The sequence below is a fragment of the Armigeres subalbatus genome, chromosome 1, assembly GCF_024139115.2.
Source record: "Armigeres subalbatus isolate Guangzhou_Male chromosome 1, GZ_Asu_2, whole genome shotgun sequence".
In the NCBI taxonomy this organism is placed as follows: domain Eukaryota; kingdom Metazoa; phylum Arthropoda; class Insecta; order Diptera; family Culicidae; genus Armigeres; species Armigeres subalbatus.
The window spans coordinates 181,788,496-181,808,129 of NC_085139.1; the positions used below are offsets into that span (position 1 = coordinate 181,788,496).

The 19,634-nt window shown below is 43.5% G+C and overlaps 1 protein-coding gene across 1 annotated transcript; it reads left to right on the forward strand.

Moving 5' to 3' along the window:
- The first annotated feature begins 306 nt into the window (after positions 1–306).
- Positions 307–4,404, forward strand: LOC134206795 (uncharacterized). The gene is made up of 3 exons (XM_062682516.1): positions 307–1,471; positions 1,616–2,358; positions 3,928–4,404. Exons 1-3 carry the CDS (start codon positions 307–309, stop codon positions 4,402–4,404), a joined length of 2,385 nt encoding a protein of 794 aa, XP_062538500.1.
- Positions 4,405–19,634: the final 15,230 nt, after the last annotated feature.

The following is a 19,634-nucleotide window of genomic DNA, read 5'->3' on the forward strand; positions in this document are numbered from 1 at the left end:
CACAATTTACGTTTAAGATCTCGAACCGCATGCACGAAACTCTTCTTTCGGAAAGCCGTCGGCCGACGAAACGTGAAGTCCTGTGAACACTGATGATGGTCTTCGACCCGCTGAGCCTTATAGGCCACTTTCTGATGATTCTGAAGACACTCCTTCAAGAAATATGGCGCTCCTCAATCGGATGGGATGAGAAAATTAACGATCAACATTTTGAAAAGTGGTCAACTTGGTGTGCAGCTCTTCCTGGAATAACAAAACTCCAAATTCCTCGATGCTATCGTTCATCAACATCCGTATCTGACGACAATGACGTGCACTTGCACATTTTCGTCGATGCGAGCGAAGCAAGCGGGCTTCGCTGCGGTAGCATACCTTAGGTATCAAGAAGGATCAAACATCGAATACACACTATTGGCCTCTAAGACAAGAGTTTCTCCGCTAAAATTTTTATCCATTCCCCGGTCCGAGCTTCAGGCTGCCGTCATCGGAGTGCGCTTAGCAGATACAATTCGCAGATCATTGTCGATAAAAGTTAAGCAACGATTTTTCTGGACGGACTCCAAAGACGTTTTGTGCTGGCTGAATTCGGATCACCGCCGTTACAGCCAATTTGTTGCCTTCCGAGTCAGCGAGATTTTGGAGGCCTCTGACGTTCGAGAATGGCATTGGATTCCAAGCAAGCAGAATGTAGCGGATGAAGGAACGAAGTGGAGCAAAAATATCAATCTGTCAGCCGCTGCGCGTTGGTTCGTCGGCCCAGAGTTCCTGTGGACGTCAGTTGAGTTTTGGCCGCTTCATAAACTTCGCATCAACAGCACTACCGAAGAGCTGCGTCCACATCTGTTAGTACACACGGAGGGTAATACTTGCGTAATAGACGTACATCGCTTTTCAGATTGGCAGAAATTACTTCGTTGTACTGCCTACGTTCTCCGTTACGTGAGAAATCTGAAGCTCTTCGTAGGTAATAATGACCGTACCTTCGGTCCACTGCAGCATTGGGAGCTGAACAAGGCCGAGAACTACCTGCACCGTGAAGCTCAGAGAACAGTCTTTGCCGATGAAATTGCCATTTTATCAAGGGACCGGGAAACAGAGAATCCGGACAAGTGTTTACCAAGAAGCAGTTCGCTGTTCCGTCAGTGCACCTTTCTAGATGAAGCCTATGTTATCAGGATTCGGGGTAGAACACAAGCCTGTGCCTTCATTACCCGCGACGCAGCTCAACCAATCGTTCTTCCACGCGATCATCCAATTACCACACTCATCCTCCTAGATTTCCATAAACGCTTCAATCACCAAAACCACCAAACAACAATTAATGAAGTACGTCAACGCTACCACATTCCGAAACTGAAAGTAGCCTATAAGAATGCCCGCAAGGGCTGTCAAAAGTGTAAAAATGATCAAGCTTCTGCACAACCTCCAATTATGAGCGCCCTACCGATGCAACGCCTTGCAGCATACACACGTCCGTTTACCTACATGGGAATCGATTATTTCGGTCCTATGACCGTTACGGTTGGATGACGCTCTGAAAAACGATGGGGAGTCCTGGCAACGTGCCTCACGATTCGAGCGATACACTTAGAACTAGCTCACACTCTGACTACAGATTCATGCCTGCTGGCGATACGAAACATAATAGCACGAAGAGGAACACCAGCAGTTATTTTCAGCGACCGTGGCACCAAATTTCAAGGCGCTAGTAAAGAGCTGAAAGCTGTTTTGCAGAACATCAACCAGGACCAACTCGTCCGGGAGTTCATGACACCGAATACTGAGTGGACTTTTATACCACCCGTCTCACCACATATGGGAGGAGCGTGGGAACGCCTGATCCGAACTGTGAAAGCTAACTTATCCAAGTTGCAATGGGGAAGGCTTCCCACCGACGAGGTTCTTAACAACACACTGTTGGAAATCGAAAATGTGGTGAATTCAAGACCACTGACTGAAATCCCTATGGACAACGACGAATCACCTGTGTTGACACCGAACCATTTCCTGCTCGGTTCGTCGAACGGCCTGAAACCATGGGTACCATATAACGATAATCCGACCGTTCTCCGGAACAGCTACAAGCAATCACAAATTATGGCTAACGAATTCTGGAGAGGCTGGTTAAGAGACTATCTTCCTGAAATTACTCGACGCACCAAATGGTTTGGTAAGGTCAAACCAATCCAAGTTGACGATGTGGTGATCATTGTGGACCCTAACTCTCCACGCAAAAGTTGGCCACTAGGACGCGTAATAGCCACCAGGTCTGCGGCAGATGGGCAAGTCAGAAGTGCAACTGTTCAAACCACTCGAGGCATTTATGAGAGACCTGCCGTTAAGCTCGCCGTATTGGACGTAGGCGTCAGAGAATAATGCGCCTCAGGAGACCCTTCTTCGCATTAGGGGGGGAATGTTAGTACGCCCGTCCATCGACGAGCCCCCTTGCAATATTGCTACCATAAACGCTACCCAAAACCGTGCTACCGAGAGATGACATCGTCCGTCAACGCTGTCACAGATCTGTCATGACTGATGATAGGCAAAAATTGAAAGCTGAACGTGTATACCTAATAATAGCCGAAGCAACTGTTTTACTGCCCCAAAATTGTAATTTATTTATCCACTAAAATTTCTTAAAGTCTACTGAATTAGTTATTTAACATGTGTTTCTTGGCTTACATGCCTATTGAACTACAATAACGCCAAGAAATAAAACCTATCAATTACCGTTCAACTGAGCAGAATACTGAACTGTTTCGCTCTTGCGGCAGCGAGTTGCTGAACTGTGCCCGTAAATTAAGAATGCTCAATACGTCGATTTGTTGAGGAGTAGTAGAATACTAAACACGGCTGAACTGACAAATGAAACTTGATTGCCCTTACAGATTATTTGGCCGAAATGCTGTTCAATCGAAACGGTGTCGACCCGTTCGGTCAAATGGCCCTTCCTGCCAATTTTTTTTCTTTATTATTGAGGTTTTCAGCCCTGGGTTCGTGCCAAACGGAACTTCCGGCCAAATTACCTATTTCGGTCAAATGGCCTGTTCGGTCGAATGACATTTTCAGCCGTATGTCCATTTCAGCGAAATGACGGTTTTGGTCAAATGCTTTTCAGCCAGATCAGATGATGTTTGGCCCAATGGTCTGTTGTTATATTTGGCATTGTGGCTTTCGGCCAAACTACTTTCGGCGAAACGGCCCTTTCCCATTCAAAAATTTGTCTTTAACGAGATTTTGATGGGAATATTCTCCAATTTTTTTCTTGAAGTTCTTTTTAGTTTTCAGGGAAAATTTAACGAAATTTTAAAAAAATGTTTTGAATTTCCAGGAAAGGTTATTGGGTTTTCAACGAGATGTCGATCGAAAACTCTAGGCATTTTCCACAGGTTCTTCGGAATTATAACGGAAAACACAGAGGACTTCTACAAATTTGAATCAGTGTGGAATATGTTAGATCAGCGGCGTGACAAATTTTGATTTTTCGTCGGCGGTGACGTGATACCAAAAACTGATGATACTATTATGCCCAGGAAAGTCGAGAAAATTTCCAACACGAAATTTTCCTAGACCGGGCCGGAATCGAACCCATCCATCTTCAGCATATACCATATGGTCTTGCTTTGTAGCCGCGTATTTTTTCGCACGGATAATGAAGGCTCCTATGCCTAAAGTATTTTGCATATTATTTTTTTGGTGTTTGCCTTTTACACACGCCGTGTTCATTACAGAGTATACTTCAGTAACATAATGAGGTATTATTGAGTTATGTTATTCTGAGCGGATAACTAACTTCGCAGTACTATGAAAAGAATGTCGAAAACCGCAAGTAATTTCGTCAAAAACGGTTCCAGTTCCAGCTATAGTCTCCAAGCAAAAACAAATTTTCAATACTACCTAAAACTAATTTAAACACCTTTATAATAGGTACAAGAATGCTTATCACATCACGTACCATTCAGTGGGCGGAAGTTTGATCCAGATCTAGTTTTCCCAGTTTCACTCCTCTTGTTAGCCTTGTCTGGGAATGTCTGGGATCCGCTCTCCAAAAATAGGTCACCCCAGTCACGCCAAAAGTATTCCACTGTTTTCCTGCTCCCGACCCGCGTGGGAGCGATACCGGCACCGATGGCGACGACGGCGATGGAGCAGATATGCTTATCCCTGGCTATCCCACACTGTCGTGCATCTTTGATCTGGTCTTCTGGTGAGCGGTTAAGCCATCTAGGAGAGGTGGCCGTTGCCGAGAAACAGCATCACAAACGGAATCGTTGCAGAAAAAACAAACGGAAACTCGCGTTTGTGGACGTTAAAGAAATATTCATCCAAACAGGAAGTGTATGTTTAAGGGCGACGACAACATCGCCGTCGTCCACGTTCCCGATAGTGAGCAGTAGTAGGTAATAGAAGGAGGCACGAAGGAGTTACGTGGGCGGCAAATAAAACAGCTCGTGGATGGTCTTAAATCATTCCTTGGTTCCATTGAAAGCTAATCCGCTTTGTGTTCTGTTCAAAAGTACACAGCATCCAATATTCCTCTTTGCTTGAGCTCATTGATTATTCATTCGCTGTTGAAGCTCTCTTTAATATTACAGGAGTGCGCTTCCACAGAATGAGCTAAAAAAATATAAATTTTTGAAACAACAATCACTATTTATAAGCTTCATTTCACGGGTTGTTGCCATCATGTAAAATAATCGAGACGAGCCAGCCTCGAGCTGAAAGTCTCGCTATAAAAACTAAAAAAAAAATGTAAAATAAATGAACATTTTTTAGGGTGAATAGATCAAACTTTGATCATTTTTAACAAACTTTCAATTATTTTTTTATTGATGCACCCTAGCTGGATCATAGGATCCGTTGGGTGGTCGGTCAGATGATAAAGTTGTTTGCACTTATCCCATCACTTCCGCTCCTACCAGAAAGAGACTGTTATTGAGCGTCTCATAGAGAAACTTTTTGGTTTGCTGTTTTCATATCAGACCACCAGAAAAGCATAACTTTGATTTTTCAAAGGGATTTTCAAAGCACTCTAAATTTGTCAAAATACATTCCCCAAGTGCTACCTTTTACCTCAATGTTTTCTCATTATTGCCTCAAATCGCATATTATGTGCTGTGCTCTACCTATGAACATGACCTCACTTGGCTGAAAGTAGGTCCTCTGAGGATATTGACCTTGTTTGGCTGAGTTCAAGTACCGAACAAGCACTCCACTTTGTCTATGGAAGATTACAACACAGATAATACACAGCTCTAATGACACGTGAAACAAGAAAACATAGTTCGAAACTACTCCCGGAGAAATTCTCGGCCGAGCCTGGGGGGTACGTAAGTAGACACAGTGAAGCACACCATGTCTAGTGTTTTTATAGGTCATGGTCTTTTCTACGAGGAGCGGCAAAAACCATATCTACCTCAACATACTGCTACTGGCTCTTTCACAGTTCCAAAGCAATTTCAGACCGAAATCCATTCGGGGGAAGTGTAACAACAACGAAACGAGCGCGAAAACTCCTGGCACTACACACGTCTGGTACGTTTTTCAGGCATGCATCCGGTACCCATCTGTCTATCTATCGTGCTGGAACACGACAACCGAACTCTCACACCCCTCTTGAAAGGGCCTTTTTATGTTGCGAAAAATCTGCCAATAGAATGAAAAACTTCATCCCTCCGAAGGGAAATGTGGCAGAAGTAGGAGAAGCTTCCTGCAACGGATCCGCGCTCTCTTTCGTCTCAAAGTGTCGGCTGACTGTTGCCCAGTTTCAGCTAAAGTCGCTCTGTGCACAAACAATTATTGTGGCGTTATCTTTGTCCGGCTTCGTTGAGCGTAGTTCGGAGCACTTGCTCTTACTTGGGTATGTAAGATGTTTTTTTCAATATGAAAAATAAACTTGTTCAGTGGCGTTGCCATAATTGTTTTTCTGGATAGAGATTATGCGAAGTTTTCTTGTAAAATTCTTGCTTATAGGATACATCTGCTTCTTCAACCCTACCAGAGAGATGCGTGTTCCGCATAACACCTATTTGATTTCCATTTTGGACCCTTTTTTATACCATGTCATTTTCAAATATTCGCATAACTAGCCCATCCATAGCCAGCTTGGCCGGTTTTCACAATATTTGGTAGTCCGGGCTACTAAATGATGAGACGACATCTGTGAAGGAGCGTCCACCATTGCTCTGGTCATAACTCACAAAAGTTCCCTTACTTACGCTTTCACGGGTCTGGCGATGACCGTCGACCGCCAACTAAGGCAAGTATCCGCATTAGCCTAGCACTAGTGTCGGGTGGGACAAATTAACCCGAATGACCTAGCGCCTGTTCACCAATGCAACGGTGTGCAGTTCATTGGAATCGTGCCAGGGAATCAGACGAGGTGATGGACTTTCGTGCCTGTTGTTCAATGTTGCGCGAAAAGGTGTCATGTGGAGAGTCGGGCTAGAGCTTCCATTTTTCCGGTAATCAACTTCCCGGGAAACAAGAAATAAAATATACAAGAATTATGCCAAACTAATTAAAAATCGTATCTTACATTTTGTCGTGATTAAAAACAATAGATTGGGGAAAAACTCGACCTCAGGATATTGATCCTTGCTTACCGATCAAAGTTATTGAAAAATTTCCTTCTGCCAAACTTTCGCTATGTCATGAGCACCAATTGACGAAGTATCAGCATCTCCTCTGGCATAAGAGTGAGATCTGGAGTGCCTGATGAGCTCTGCCATGTGCTTATTTTTCATAATGTCGTGTTCTTCTGTGATATTCATTTTGAAAATTAGCCACATTTTTTCTGTTATGCAATTGGAATGCGTAAAAAACTCTCAGACGAGCACTCGATGGTCGTAGGTTACTATCAAATTGAATACCAAAACGCACCAAAAACGCAACCAATTGTATAGCTGATGCGAATTTTTGTTGTTTGCAATTATAATAAACCCAAACTAGAGAACTAAAATCTGTTGATTTTATACTCTAATATGCTCAGAACTAACTATTAACTCAAAACGGATTAAACGTCTTAAAAATCCTTTAACATTAAAAGAACAAACCTACCAAAACCATCAATGCCCTCGCCTAAATATCAGATACTAGACACTAGTAGCGGCGTCACGCCGTTGGTAATTGGCGTCGGCGTCGTGGCGGCGTGGCTCGACGTGGGCTAATTTCATGCATCAAAATTTCTGCGGATTTCTTCGGAAGCTTCCAGGAGTTTACCCGAAAGTTCCTCCAGGAATTCTTCCGGAAGTTTCTCCAGGAATTCCCTAAGAAGTTCTTGCAGAATTACCTCCAGGAATACTTCCGGAAATTGCTTAAGGAATTCCTCCAAAAGTTCCCTCAGGATTTTTTCCAGAACTTCCTCCAGGAATTTCTCCAAAAAGGACTCCAAGAATTCCTTCGGAAGCTTGTTCAGAATTTTTTCGAAAGTTTATCCCGAAATTCCTTCAAAAGTTCCTCTAGGAATTCCTCCGGGATCTCCTCAAGGGTTTCCCACGGAAGGTCGTCCAGGAGTTTTTCAGTAAAATCCTCCGGAAGTTTGTTCGGAACTGTTTTCTTAACGTACATCCCAAAATTCTTCCGGAAGTACCTATAGGAATTCCTCCGGAAGTTCCTCTAGAGATTTCTCCGGAAGTTCATCCAGGAATTCTTCGGGAAGTTCATCCAAGATTTCCTACGGAAGTTTGTTCAGATTTTTTTTTGAAGATTCATCTCAATTCCTCCGAAAGTTCCTCCAGGAATTCCTCAGGAAATTCACCCAGCAATTCCCGCAAAAGTTCCTCCCGAAAATCTTTCGGCAGTTTATTGAGGAATTTTTACGAAGGTTCATCACGAAATTCCTCCGAAAGTTCTTCCGGATGTTCCTCCAGGGATTTCTCTGGAAGTTCCTCCAGGAATGCTACGGGAAGTTCCTCCAGGATTTCCTCCGGAGGTTTGTTCAGATATTTTTCTGAAAGTTCATACAGAAATTCCTCCGGAAGTTCCTCCAGGAATTCTTCCGGAAGTTCTTTCAGGAATTCCTCCGGAAAGTAATGAGCTTCCCGTGCACCGAAAAAATCATTATAATAAAGATTAAAGCTATTGATGCGGGATCGACTGTAACTTTTATATTTATTTCACAGCTACGCAGTCTTTAATTCTTATTATTTTTTTATTTATTTATTCAGACTAAGGCCGAAGTGGCCTGTGCGGTATATAAGAGTCTTCTCCATTCGGCTCGGTCCATGGCTGCACGTCACCAACCACGGAGGGTCCGCAAGTGATCTTCCACCTGATCGATCCACCTTGCCCGCTGCGCACCTCGCCTTCTTGTGCCCGTCGGATCGTTGTCGAGAACCATTTTCACCGGGTTACTGTCCGACATTCTGGCTACGTGCTCGGGCCACCGCAGTCGTCAGATTTTCGTGGTGTGAACGATGGATGGTTCTCCCAACAGCTGATGCAACTCGTGGTTCATTCGTCTCCGCCACGAACCGTCCGCCATCTGCACCCCACCATAGATGGTACGCAGCACTTTCCTTTCGAAAACTCCAAGTGCGCGTTGGTCCTCCACGAGCATCGTCCAGGTCTCGTGTCCGTAGAGAATTACCGGTCTTATAAGCGTTTTTTAGATAGTCAGTTTGGTACGGCGGCGAACTCTATTCTTGCGGAGTCCAAAGTACGTACGATTTCCAGCCACTATGCGCCTCCGAATTTCTCTGCTGGTATCGTTATCGGCGGTCACCAGTGAGCCCAAGTACACGAATTCTTCAACCACCTCGATTTCGTCACCACCGATAGAAACTCGTGGTGGGTGGCTTACATTGACCTCTCTTGAGCCTCTTCCTATCATGTACTTCGTCTTCGACGTGTTGATGACTAGTCCAATCCATTTAGCTTCGCTTTTCAGTCTGATGTAGGCTTCCTCTATCCTCTCAAAGTTACGTGCCATGATATCAATGTCGTCGGCGAAACCAAATAACTGGACGGACTTCGTGAAAATCGTACCACTCGTGTCAATCCCTGCCCTTCGTATTACTCCCTCCAAAGCGATGTTGAATAGCAGACACGAAAGACCATCACCTTGCCGTAACCCTCTGCGGGTTTCGAAGGGACTCGAGAATGCCCCTGAAACTCGAACTACGCACATCACCCGATCCATCGTCGCTTTGATCAACCGTGTCAGTTTATCCGGAAATCCGTGTTCGTGCATTAGCTGCCATAGCTGGTCCCGATCAATTGTATCATATGCGGCTTTAAAGTCGATGAATAGATGATGTGTGGGCACGTTGTATTCGCGGCATTTCTGCAGTACTTGGCGAATGGCGAACACCTGGTCCGTGGTGGAGCGTTCACCCATAAAACCCGCCTGGTACTGCCCCACGAACTCCCTTGCAGTTGGTGCTAGTCGACGGCATACAATTTGGGAGAGTACCTTGTAGGCGGCGTTCAGCAATGTGCTTGCGCGGTAGTTGCTACAATCTAGCTTATCGCCCTTTTTGTAGATGAGACACACGACACCTTCCATCCACTCCTGTGGCAAAACTTCCTCCTCCCAAATCTTGGTAATGACCCAGTGCAGCGCTCTAGCCAGTGCCTCACCACCGTGTTTAAATAGCTCTCCTGGTAGTTGGTCAACCCCAGGGGCTTTGTTGTTCTTCACCTGGCCAATCTCCTCCTGGATTTCCTGGAGATCCGGAGCCGGTAAAATTATGTCCTGCGCGCGTTCTCCCAGGTCCATCACCATACCGCCATCTTCGTCTGCCACATCGCCATTCAGGTGTTCTTCGTAGTTCTGCCGCCACCTTTGGATCACCTCACGCTCGTTCGTAAGAAGGTTCCCGTTTATGTCCTTGCACATATCAGGCTGTGGCACGTGGCCCTTACGTGAACGGTTTAACTTCTCATAGAACTTTCGTGTGTTATTAGCGCGGTACAGTTGCTCCGTCTCTTCACGGTCTCGATCTTCCTGCTGGCGCTTTTTCCTCCGGAAAATCGAGTTTTGTCTGTTCCGCCCCTGTTTATATCGTGCCTCGTTCGCCCTCGTGCGGTGTTGCAGCAATCTCGCCCATGCTGCATTCTTCTCTTCCACTAACTGCTCACATTCGCCGTCATACCAGTCATTTCTCTGATCCGGGGGCACCATGCCAAGTGCAGCGGTTGCGGTGCTACCAATGGCGGATCGAATATCTCTCCAGCCATCTTCAAGAGACGCTGTGCCTGTGCCTGTGACTTCCGTTGGAAGTGCCACTTCCAGCTGCTGCGCGTATTCTTGGGCTAGTCTATCGTCTTGTAGCCGCCCAATGTTAAGCCGCGGCGTCCGACTTCGACGCGTGTTGTACACCGTCGAGAGTTTTGAGCGCAGGCATACTGCAACGAGGTAGTGGTCGGATTCAATATTCGCACTGCGGTAAGTGCGGACGTTCGTGATGTCGGAGCAGAATTTACCGTCGATTAGAACGTGGTCGATTTGGTTTTCCGTTTCTTGGTTAGGTGATCTCCATGTGGCCTTGTGGATATTTTTGCGGGGAAAGAAGGTGCTTCGGACTACCATTCCGCGGGAGGCTGCGAAGTTTATGCATCGTTGGCCGTTGTCATTCGATACGGTGTGCAGACTATCCGGTCCGATGACCGGTCTATACATTTCCTTCCTTCCTACCTGTGCGTTCATGTCACCGATGACGATTTTGACGTCCCGCAGTGGGCATCCATCGTATGTCTGCTCCAGCAGTGCGTAGAACGCTTCTTTCTCGTCGTCGGGTCTCCCTTCGTGTGGGCAGTGCACGTTGATGATGCTATAGTTGAAGAAACAGCCTTTAATCCTCAGCTTGCACATCCTTGCGTTGATTGGCTGCCACCCAATCACGCGTTGTCGCATATTACCCAGCACTATGAAGCCGGTTCCCAGCTCGTTGGTGGTGCCACAGCTTTGGTAGAAAGTAGCCGCTCGATGCCCGCTTTTCCACACTTTCTGTCCTGTCCAGCAAATCTCCTGCAGCGCCACGACGTCGAAGTTGCGGGGATGTAATTCATCGTAGATCATCCAACCTGCGAAACCTAGCGACTTGCAATTCCATGTTCCAAGCTTCCAATCGTGATCCTGTATTCGTCGCCTAGGTCTTTGCCGATTATATCGAGTCGCATTATCTCTTATATTGTTCGTAATGATTGGGTTTCCTGGCGGCTTATTGGGCCTGCGCAAACCTCCTGTCTCGTCGGAGGGCTGTTTAGCGTCCCACCTAACACCAGGACTTGGGCTTGTGCGCTTTGAGTGGCACACGGTCGCTTTGGTGGGACCTACTTGCAGATACATGCAGCTTTTTATAGAGGTTTAACAGGGCGCACTGTCAAACCCCACCACATCCTAGGCAAGCCCCACAACTCGCAGATGGCCTGAGGAGGGATCGTCAAGCCCTTGGACATAGTCCCTGCTGCCCACGACTGGCAAGAGCGCCATTTGCCAGTTTTGTGATACCACGATTTGTAGTGTTCCGTAATAATGTACCAACATAAAACAGTTCTGACAGTTATAGTTAGACGAAACGATGTACGTGAAGCGACGCAAATAATTACCCCCTGAGGAAGACACAATCCCCGTGTCGAAACGTTGCGCAACGAATAAACTCGTTTCTACAATTAAAGACTGCGTAGTCGTGAAATAAATATAAAGATTAAAAAAATCCTCCTCCTGCAGTTGCTCCAGGATTTCCTCCGAAAGTTTGATCAGAAGTTCTCCCAGGAATGCCTCCAGATGTTTCCCCAGCATTTCATCCGAAAGTTTGTTCAGAAGTTTTTCTGAAAATTCATAACGAAAATTCATTCAGGAATTCCTCCGGAGGATCCTACAGGAACTCCTCCGAGAGTTCCTCCAGGGGTTCCTCCGGAAGTTCCCCCAGAAATTCTCCTTGAAAATCCTCGAGGGATGCTTCCGGAAGTGTGTCCAGATTTTTTTCTGAAAATTCATAATGACATTCTACCCAGGAATTCCTCCGAAAGTTCCTCCAAAAATTATCCGGGAAGACCCTCCCGGAATGATTCCAGAAGTTTGTTCAGATATTTTTCTGACAGTTCATCCCGAAATTCCTCCAAAAGTTCATCCGGGAATTGCTCCGGAATTTCTTCCTGTTAATCTTTCAGAAGTTTCACCATGGATTCCACTAGAAGCTACACCATACATTCAAATGAGAATTACATTAGATGTTTCCTTCCAAAATTCACATGAAATTCCTCTATACTCACATCCCATCCAGCTCACGCGAATTCCGCAGGAAATTCCTCCAAGTATTTCCTCCTAAATTTCTTCAAGAATTCTACTTGAAAAGCGTTAGAGATTCTCTTCAGGTTTTTTTCTGGAAATACCTAAAAGAGCTCCTTCAGAAATTGCTACAAAAATTCTTCTGAAATTTTTTTCCAAATTATCTCCGGAAATTCTTCTGAGAAAATCTGGAAATTCTCTAGCTAAGCATATACTCCCTATCAGGGCCGGATTTAGCCGGAAGGAGGCCCCGGGGCCGACAGTATGTGGGGGCCCCAAAATGTACAAAATAGGTTGGTTTTGGTACATAAGATTTGTGGGGGCCCGGTAAAGTAAAACTACTATCGTCAAAAGATTTCAAACTAAAAACTACAACTTTAGTCGTCAACCGTTACACAGCTTTTCCAGAATTTATTGCGGAAAGCCCTCTAAAAAACTCTTCAGATACCGCCTAGTTTGTCAACAAATCACCTAGAAAACTCTTCTTAATTTTTTTCCCGGAAATTTCTTCAGAAATTCCCTCCGAAAATTTTCTCTTAATTTTTCATCCACAGGTTCACCAAAACAATTTCCAGGAATTTCCGTGGAATCCACTTCAAAAATTCTTCCAGAAATCCCCGTAAAAACTACCCTAGAAATTTCTCCGAAAATTCCTCGGGAAATTTATTTTGAAATGCACCCAGGAATTCCTCAAGGTATTTTCCAAAAAGTCAATGAATGGCACCGGGATATTCTTCTTTAAGACAAATTCACGAGTGAATTTTTGTAGTAAAATCCGAAGGAGGTCCTGAGAGATTTCAAGAAATATTTCCAGGAGGATTTACTGAAGAAATTTTTGAAGAAATTTCTGGTTTGAATCCCTGGAGGATTGTTTGGATAAATTCTTGAATGAATTTTAGATGATATGTGAAGATTTCCATTTAGACTTTTTGGATAAGTTTTCGAAAAATATCCTCAAAAAATTATTTAAGAAAATCTTCTTCTGTCCAGAGGAAATCTGGAAGCAATTTCTCAAATTCACGAAGAACACTGCAACCTATACGAGAAAGCCTCGTACTGTGCCTCATAAGGCAATGATTTTCTAAGGAACTCCCTTGCGTCTTGGGCCGTCCCACATATTTTCGTGATTGAGACGGTCGAAAGCTTTTTCATAGTCAATTAATACTAAGTAAAAAAACTTCTCTTAAATCCGGGCTAGAATAACTTTGCATAGAACATTGATAACAGTACACAGCAACATAATGCCTCGCCAGTTATCTCATACAGTCATGTCACCCTTATTGGGCACCTTCACTACTATAATACCTTGCATCCAGTCCACCTGGAAAGTTGCGGTGTCCCAGGTATTACGAAATTAACGATGTAGTAGTTGAGCGAATGTCATGAGGTCAGATTTGAGCATCTCGGCTGATATGCGATCGACCCCTTGGGCTTTGTTCAATTCCATGTTTTAGATGGCTGTTTGAATCTCTAGCAATGATGAAGTTCGGTGTTGACGCATGTTTTACGTCGGATTCTAGGCAGATCATGCCGAGGTGGTGTTGGCCTGGCTATTACTTGAAAAAGTTGTTCGTAGTGCTCGAACCAGCGTTTCAGCTGGTCTGTTGGGTCGGTCAATAACTGACCATTCACGTCTTTCACAGGCATTGTTGCATTCATCTTCGCGCCGCTTAGGCATTGTGAAATATCGTAGAGGAGGCGAATGTCCTCAGAGAGTCTGCCCACGCTCGCTTGTCCCGTCAACACGACCGTTTCATTTCCTTCTCCAGAGCCGAGTATCAGTGACGGACTAAGACTTTGGCTCCTCTAATTTTTGTTCGCTCTATTGCGGCTTTGGCTCTCTTCGCTCCTCTGTCTTCCTCCTGGTCGCATCGGTAATCCATTGTTTCCATTGATCGCCCAGATTATTCTCGCTGGTGGCGATGAAGCCATTATTGATTCTTCTACACTAGTTTTTCAACGAAGGACCGCTTCACCATGGCATTTTTCAGTCGACGCGTGTTGAAGGCGTATTTTGTCGATGAAAAGGTGATTATCAGACTGCATATTCAGTTATAGCTTTATTTCTGAAAAATATGGGTTGTAATCTCCTTTGAAAGCGGAATGAATGGAAGTTTTCTTGGGAGAACGATGAAAAGATGTTAATCAAAAAATATAATTGATATCCCAAAATAAGTTACCATCAAATAGAAAAAAAAAAAAGATTACACCATATTTGGACTTACGGTACCTGATTATGCTTCACCTATTAACAGCACATGTCTGCCGACGATTGCCGCCACGTAATCTGATCCCCCGATTGCAGCTACGTCATCTGATCCGGGACAACCTCCAACAAGTATTATGGAAGCTTCCGAGCGTCTCGACACAGTCGCGCCTTCCCCGTCAACATCTGCCATCTTCAACGTCCCGGCCCTGTGGTTGATGATGGTGTCGGAAGCTTCCAACCTCCTATGTTAGGCGAGTATGACAGTGACATTGAACTTCCGATACCTGAACAATCGTTGATTTCCAGCCCACCGGTTCCCTGTTTGGATGACCTCCGTATATATTATCAAAACGTTCGAGGATTGAGGACGAAAATCGACCCGTTTTTCCTGGCTGTCTCGGAGGCCGAATACGATCTGATCGTACTCACCGAAACCTGGCTGGATGATCGTATCAACTCCGTACAACTTTTTGGACCGCAGTATACTGTATTTAGAACTGATCGGTCACTTTTGAATACAGTCAAACCTCCATGAGTCGATATTGAAAAGGCCATCGACTCATAGAAATATTGAGATGTGGAATGGAAAATCCACGTGAAGTTGTTTGGAAGGACCATCGCAGCAACCCAGAAAATATATTTTAGTATGACATAATTTACTTCCATGAGTCGATATCAAGTCATAGAACATCGACTCATGGAGGTTTGACTGTAGCAACAAATCGCGTGGCGGCGGAGTGCTGATCGCCGTATCGATTAGAATAACCAGCTACGTTTCTACCGCTGCTTTTTCCAATCTACTTGAGCAGCTCTGGATTGTCGAAAAATTCCACATCACACTCTCAGTGTCGGCGTAATCTATCTGCCTCCAGATCAGAACATGACCTTGCGATAATCAATGTAATTGTAAACTCATTAGAGTTAATCTCGGTCCATTTAAGCCACCGCTCTCCCGCTTTCTTATTTGGCGATTTTAATCAGGCAGGTTTGCGGTGGTGCTTTACTGTGGTTGCTGCTCTCTTTTGGACGGATTTGACATTAACGGGTTCACTCAAGTCAACATATGTCTAAACCGAAACGGACGTTTACTGGACTTAGTTTTGGCGAATGATTCAGCTTTACCGTGTACTACTGTTTCTTTGCCGGTCGAGCCTTTAATTGACCTAGATGCCGATCACCCTGCTCTCTCCGTAATATTCAGCTTACCCACTCCGATCGTTTTTACGCCGCTATCCGAAAGCTACTCTTTGAACTTCCGGCGAGCCGATTACATCGCGCTAAATAACTTGCTAGCTAACATGGATTGGCGCTTCCTCGAATCGCCCCTTGATATCAACGATGCAGTGGACTTTTTCTACAATGCGATAGAGGATGCCATACTCCAGACTGTCCCACTACGCCGTCCCCCACAAAAGCCACCGTGGTCTAATGCACACTTACGTGCGTTAAAGCGGCAGCGCTCTGCTGCTCTCCGAAAATATAGCAGCTCCCGATCTCCGTACTACAAACAACTGTTCAATCGCACTAGTCATCGCTACCGTACGCATAACCGCTTCCTCTACAATCGATACGTGAGACGCATGGAAACGAAACTTCGTACAAACCCGAAAAGCTTTTGGTCGTTTGTCAATACCAAAAGGAAAGAATCCGGCCTGCCGACCTCTATGTTTCTTGGAAATGATACGGCGAATAACGAGAGGGAGAAATGCGACCTATTTGCTCAGCACTTTATAGCCTATTCAGATTACGCCATTAATGACATAATAATTGGCGTTTCAGGGTAAATACGCTTTATGATGTCATTATTTACGTAATATCCCATACATTTTGCGCTGTCAAAAGATACCCTCTAAAAAGAATTTATTACGAACAATTATTACGAGAGAGCTTCCGTTCTAACTGGAATGCAGGGAGAAATTCAACAAAACAAAACTGACAAGCGGCACGCTCTCTTTACCTCTCTCTGTTTTCATTTCGTTTCGTAGTTGACAGTCATGCTCTTTCTGTCGCACCAGGGTCGAATGCATGTTAGATGGAAATCTTCTGAGCGCTGAAGAATAACTCGGATTGTGATGGTTTTGTGGAAGGCATTTATATGATGAAAAATAATGATGATAATTATTTATTCTCCACTTATTCAACATGAATTGTTTAAAAACAGATGCTCTCTAGAATTAACATGAAGTATTTAACTTAAACCTAGATTTAATAGAACAAATCGAATAAATTTTCAAAGTTCAAGGGCCGTAGGAATGGTTGTAAAACGAATATATTTCATGAATAAACATGATTTCATAAATTGTTTCAATTCTGCTCCTTGAATGGCTTAATATACTTTGGATTTCAACATTTTTCACGTGGGACAACTGTACGATTTGAATGGGTTTATACATATAATTTATACATATTCATCCAACATCCAGTTTAAATTATATCACATTGACACGATTCGATTTTGTTAGAAGCTGTATCATTGATTGTCGAGTAGAACGCAATGGTTCAGTTTCCATTTTTGGAAAAAAAAATAAATTGCTGAGTTGCCCTTCATACATGGAGATACTGGTGGAAATACATTTTAGTTCGATAATATTTCTTGAAAATTGGTCCAATCGTTCTTTTTTTATTTATTTGTGAGAATTCCCAATAGTATCTAAATTTTTCTATCAAATCTCCGTTCGATCATAGTACAGAATCAAAATATTTTTTAAACTTAAACATAAATTGAGGAATAGTCTGATTCCCCGAAGAACGGCACACCCAACTAATGAATGTAGCTTCGCTCATTATCCTTAATGAGAGCTTCAAATATTCTTCGAAAATCCCTTTTCATATTTTTTTATATTTTTTCGTAGAAACTTTGTTCAGAAAAAATGTTCGATTGTCGCCACACAAATGCTTGATTTCGCAAATTAAATTTTAAAACTCTCCTTGAATTCAACCCTGTATTAGCGTGCAAATGAGGAAGCATGGAAACGTCAAGATATATTATCTTGCTGCAGTCTGAACACCTCGTAATAATTGGATACCCTCTCACTTAACAAAGTCATAAATAGCCCAATCTGAATAGGCTAATAAACATGTTTTTAATAATTTTTCTGCCACTGCTGCACAAGTTGAGGATGCTAAAACCTGGGGTGGCATTGTGCATCTCGATTCGAAACGAAATTCTATCGAGTCGAACATGTTTGGCATTACGGCTTTCGATTCGATCTCGAAAACGACTCATCGTTCGAGCATGCTCGAGGAGGTACAAGAATAACGAGATGTTTTGGCATTATGGAAACTCGATAGCACAGTGAAAAACGACTCTAGTCGAATGAAAATCACTCGTCACCTTTTTAGCTTTCGAATGTTGTTCGAGAGTTATTTCTTGCTGGAAGTTTTTAATTATATTTGTTATTATTTCTCTACGGGAAGAGAATAAATGTTTCATTATTGTATCTTGAAGAAAAGAATGTCATTAGTATACCCTTTTTTTAGAGTTTCCAGACAATATGCAATCTTGACGATTTCGATAAGTCGCGTGAAAATCTATGTGGAAAATTTGCGTAAAAACGTGTATATTCCAAAATCTATGTAAAAATGATTAAGATAAATAAAAAAACCCAGATTAATCCACCTAGCGGTGATGGTGCCTTTCTCGTTTATTTCGAGTTAGTAATTTCTACGCACTTTTGGTATGAAAAAAAGTATTTTGTCCATAACTTTTGAGCCCATAGTCCGATCGGGTCAATTTTCAATTGGAAACAATGGGACAAGATTCTGCGTCGAATGCAACTTGTTGCGAGCAAATCGGTTGAGGATAAGTGCCCGAAAAATGAATGACATTTTTTACACGATTGAATTTGTATTTTGGCCATAACTTTCGATCCCATGGTTCGATCTGGCCAATTTCAAATAGGAAACAATGGGACAGGATTCTGCGTCGAATGTAACTTGTTGCGAGCAAATCGGTTGAGGATAAGTGCCCGAAAAATGAGTGACATTTTTCACGTGATTTTTTCGTATGAATTTGTATTTTGGCCATAACTCTCGATCCCATAGTCCGATCTGGCCAATTTCAAATAGGAAACAACGGGACAGGATTCTGCGTCGAATGCAACTAGCTGCGAGCAAATCGGTTGTGGATAAGTGCCCGAAAAATGAGTGACATTTTTTACGCGATTTTTTCGTATGATTTTGTATTTTGGCCATAACTTTCGATCCCATGGTTCGATCTGGCCAATTTCAGATAGGAAACAATGGGACAGGATTCTGCGTCGAATGTAACTTGTTGCGAGCAAATCGGTTGAGGATAAGTGCCCGAAAAATGAGTGACATTTTTCACGTGATTTTTTCGTATGAATTTGTATTTTGTTCATAACTCTCGATCCCATAGTCCGATCTGGCCAATTTCAAATAGGAAACAATGGGACAGGATTCTGCGTCGAATGCAATTTGTTGCGAGCAAATCGGTTGAGGATAAGTGCCCGAAAAATGAGTGACATTTTCTACGCGATTTTTTCGTATGAATTTGTATTTTGGCCATAACTTCTGATCCCATTGTCTGATCCGACCAATTTCCGATAGGAAACATTGGGACAAGATTCTGCGTCGAATGCAATTTGTTGCAAGCAAATCGGTTGAGGATAAGTGCCCGGAAAATGAGTGACATTTTTTACGCGATTTTTTCGTATGATTTTGTATTTTGGCCATAACTTCTGATCCCATAGTCCGATCTGGCCAATTTCAAATAGGAAACAATGGGACAGGATTCTGCGTCGAATGCAACTTGTGGCGAGCAAATCGGTTGAGGATAAGTGCCCGAAAAATGAGTGACATTTTTTGAGTAGTTTTGCGCACACACACACACACACATACACACACACACACACACACACACACACACACACACACACACACACACACACACACACAGACATCACCTCGATTCGTCGAACTGAGTCGATTGGTATATAACACTATGGGCCTCCGGGCCTTCTATAAAAAGTTTGTTTTTGGAGCGATCATATAGCCTTTACCGTATACTTAGTATACGAGAAAGGCAAAAAAAACTATCCATAAGGTATCTTCTACATTTGTTTCTTAAAAAATAAAGCAATTTTCAAGCATATTTTCACACATTTACCCATTCCGGCTGGATTAGACCAAAACCAAGAAGACATTGTAAAATTGAAGTTAACTTTCAAA

What these genes read in the sequence shown, in the direction of transcription:
- LOC134206795 (XM_062682516.1), top strand. Translation starts at nt 307, where the DNA reads ATGACGTGCACTTGCACATTTTCGTCGATGCGAGCGAAGCAAGCGGGC. An exon ending in ACGCCTTGCAGCATACACAC is followed by an intron (nt 1,472 to 1,615) that starts GTCCGTTTACCT and finishes CTCTGACTACAG; the next exon opens with ATTCATGCCTGCTGGCGATA. An exon ending in TTAAGCTCGCCGTATTGGAC is followed by an intron (nt 2,359 to 3,927) that starts GTAGGCGTCAGA and finishes CCTTTATAATAG; the next exon opens with GTACAAGAATGCTTATCACA.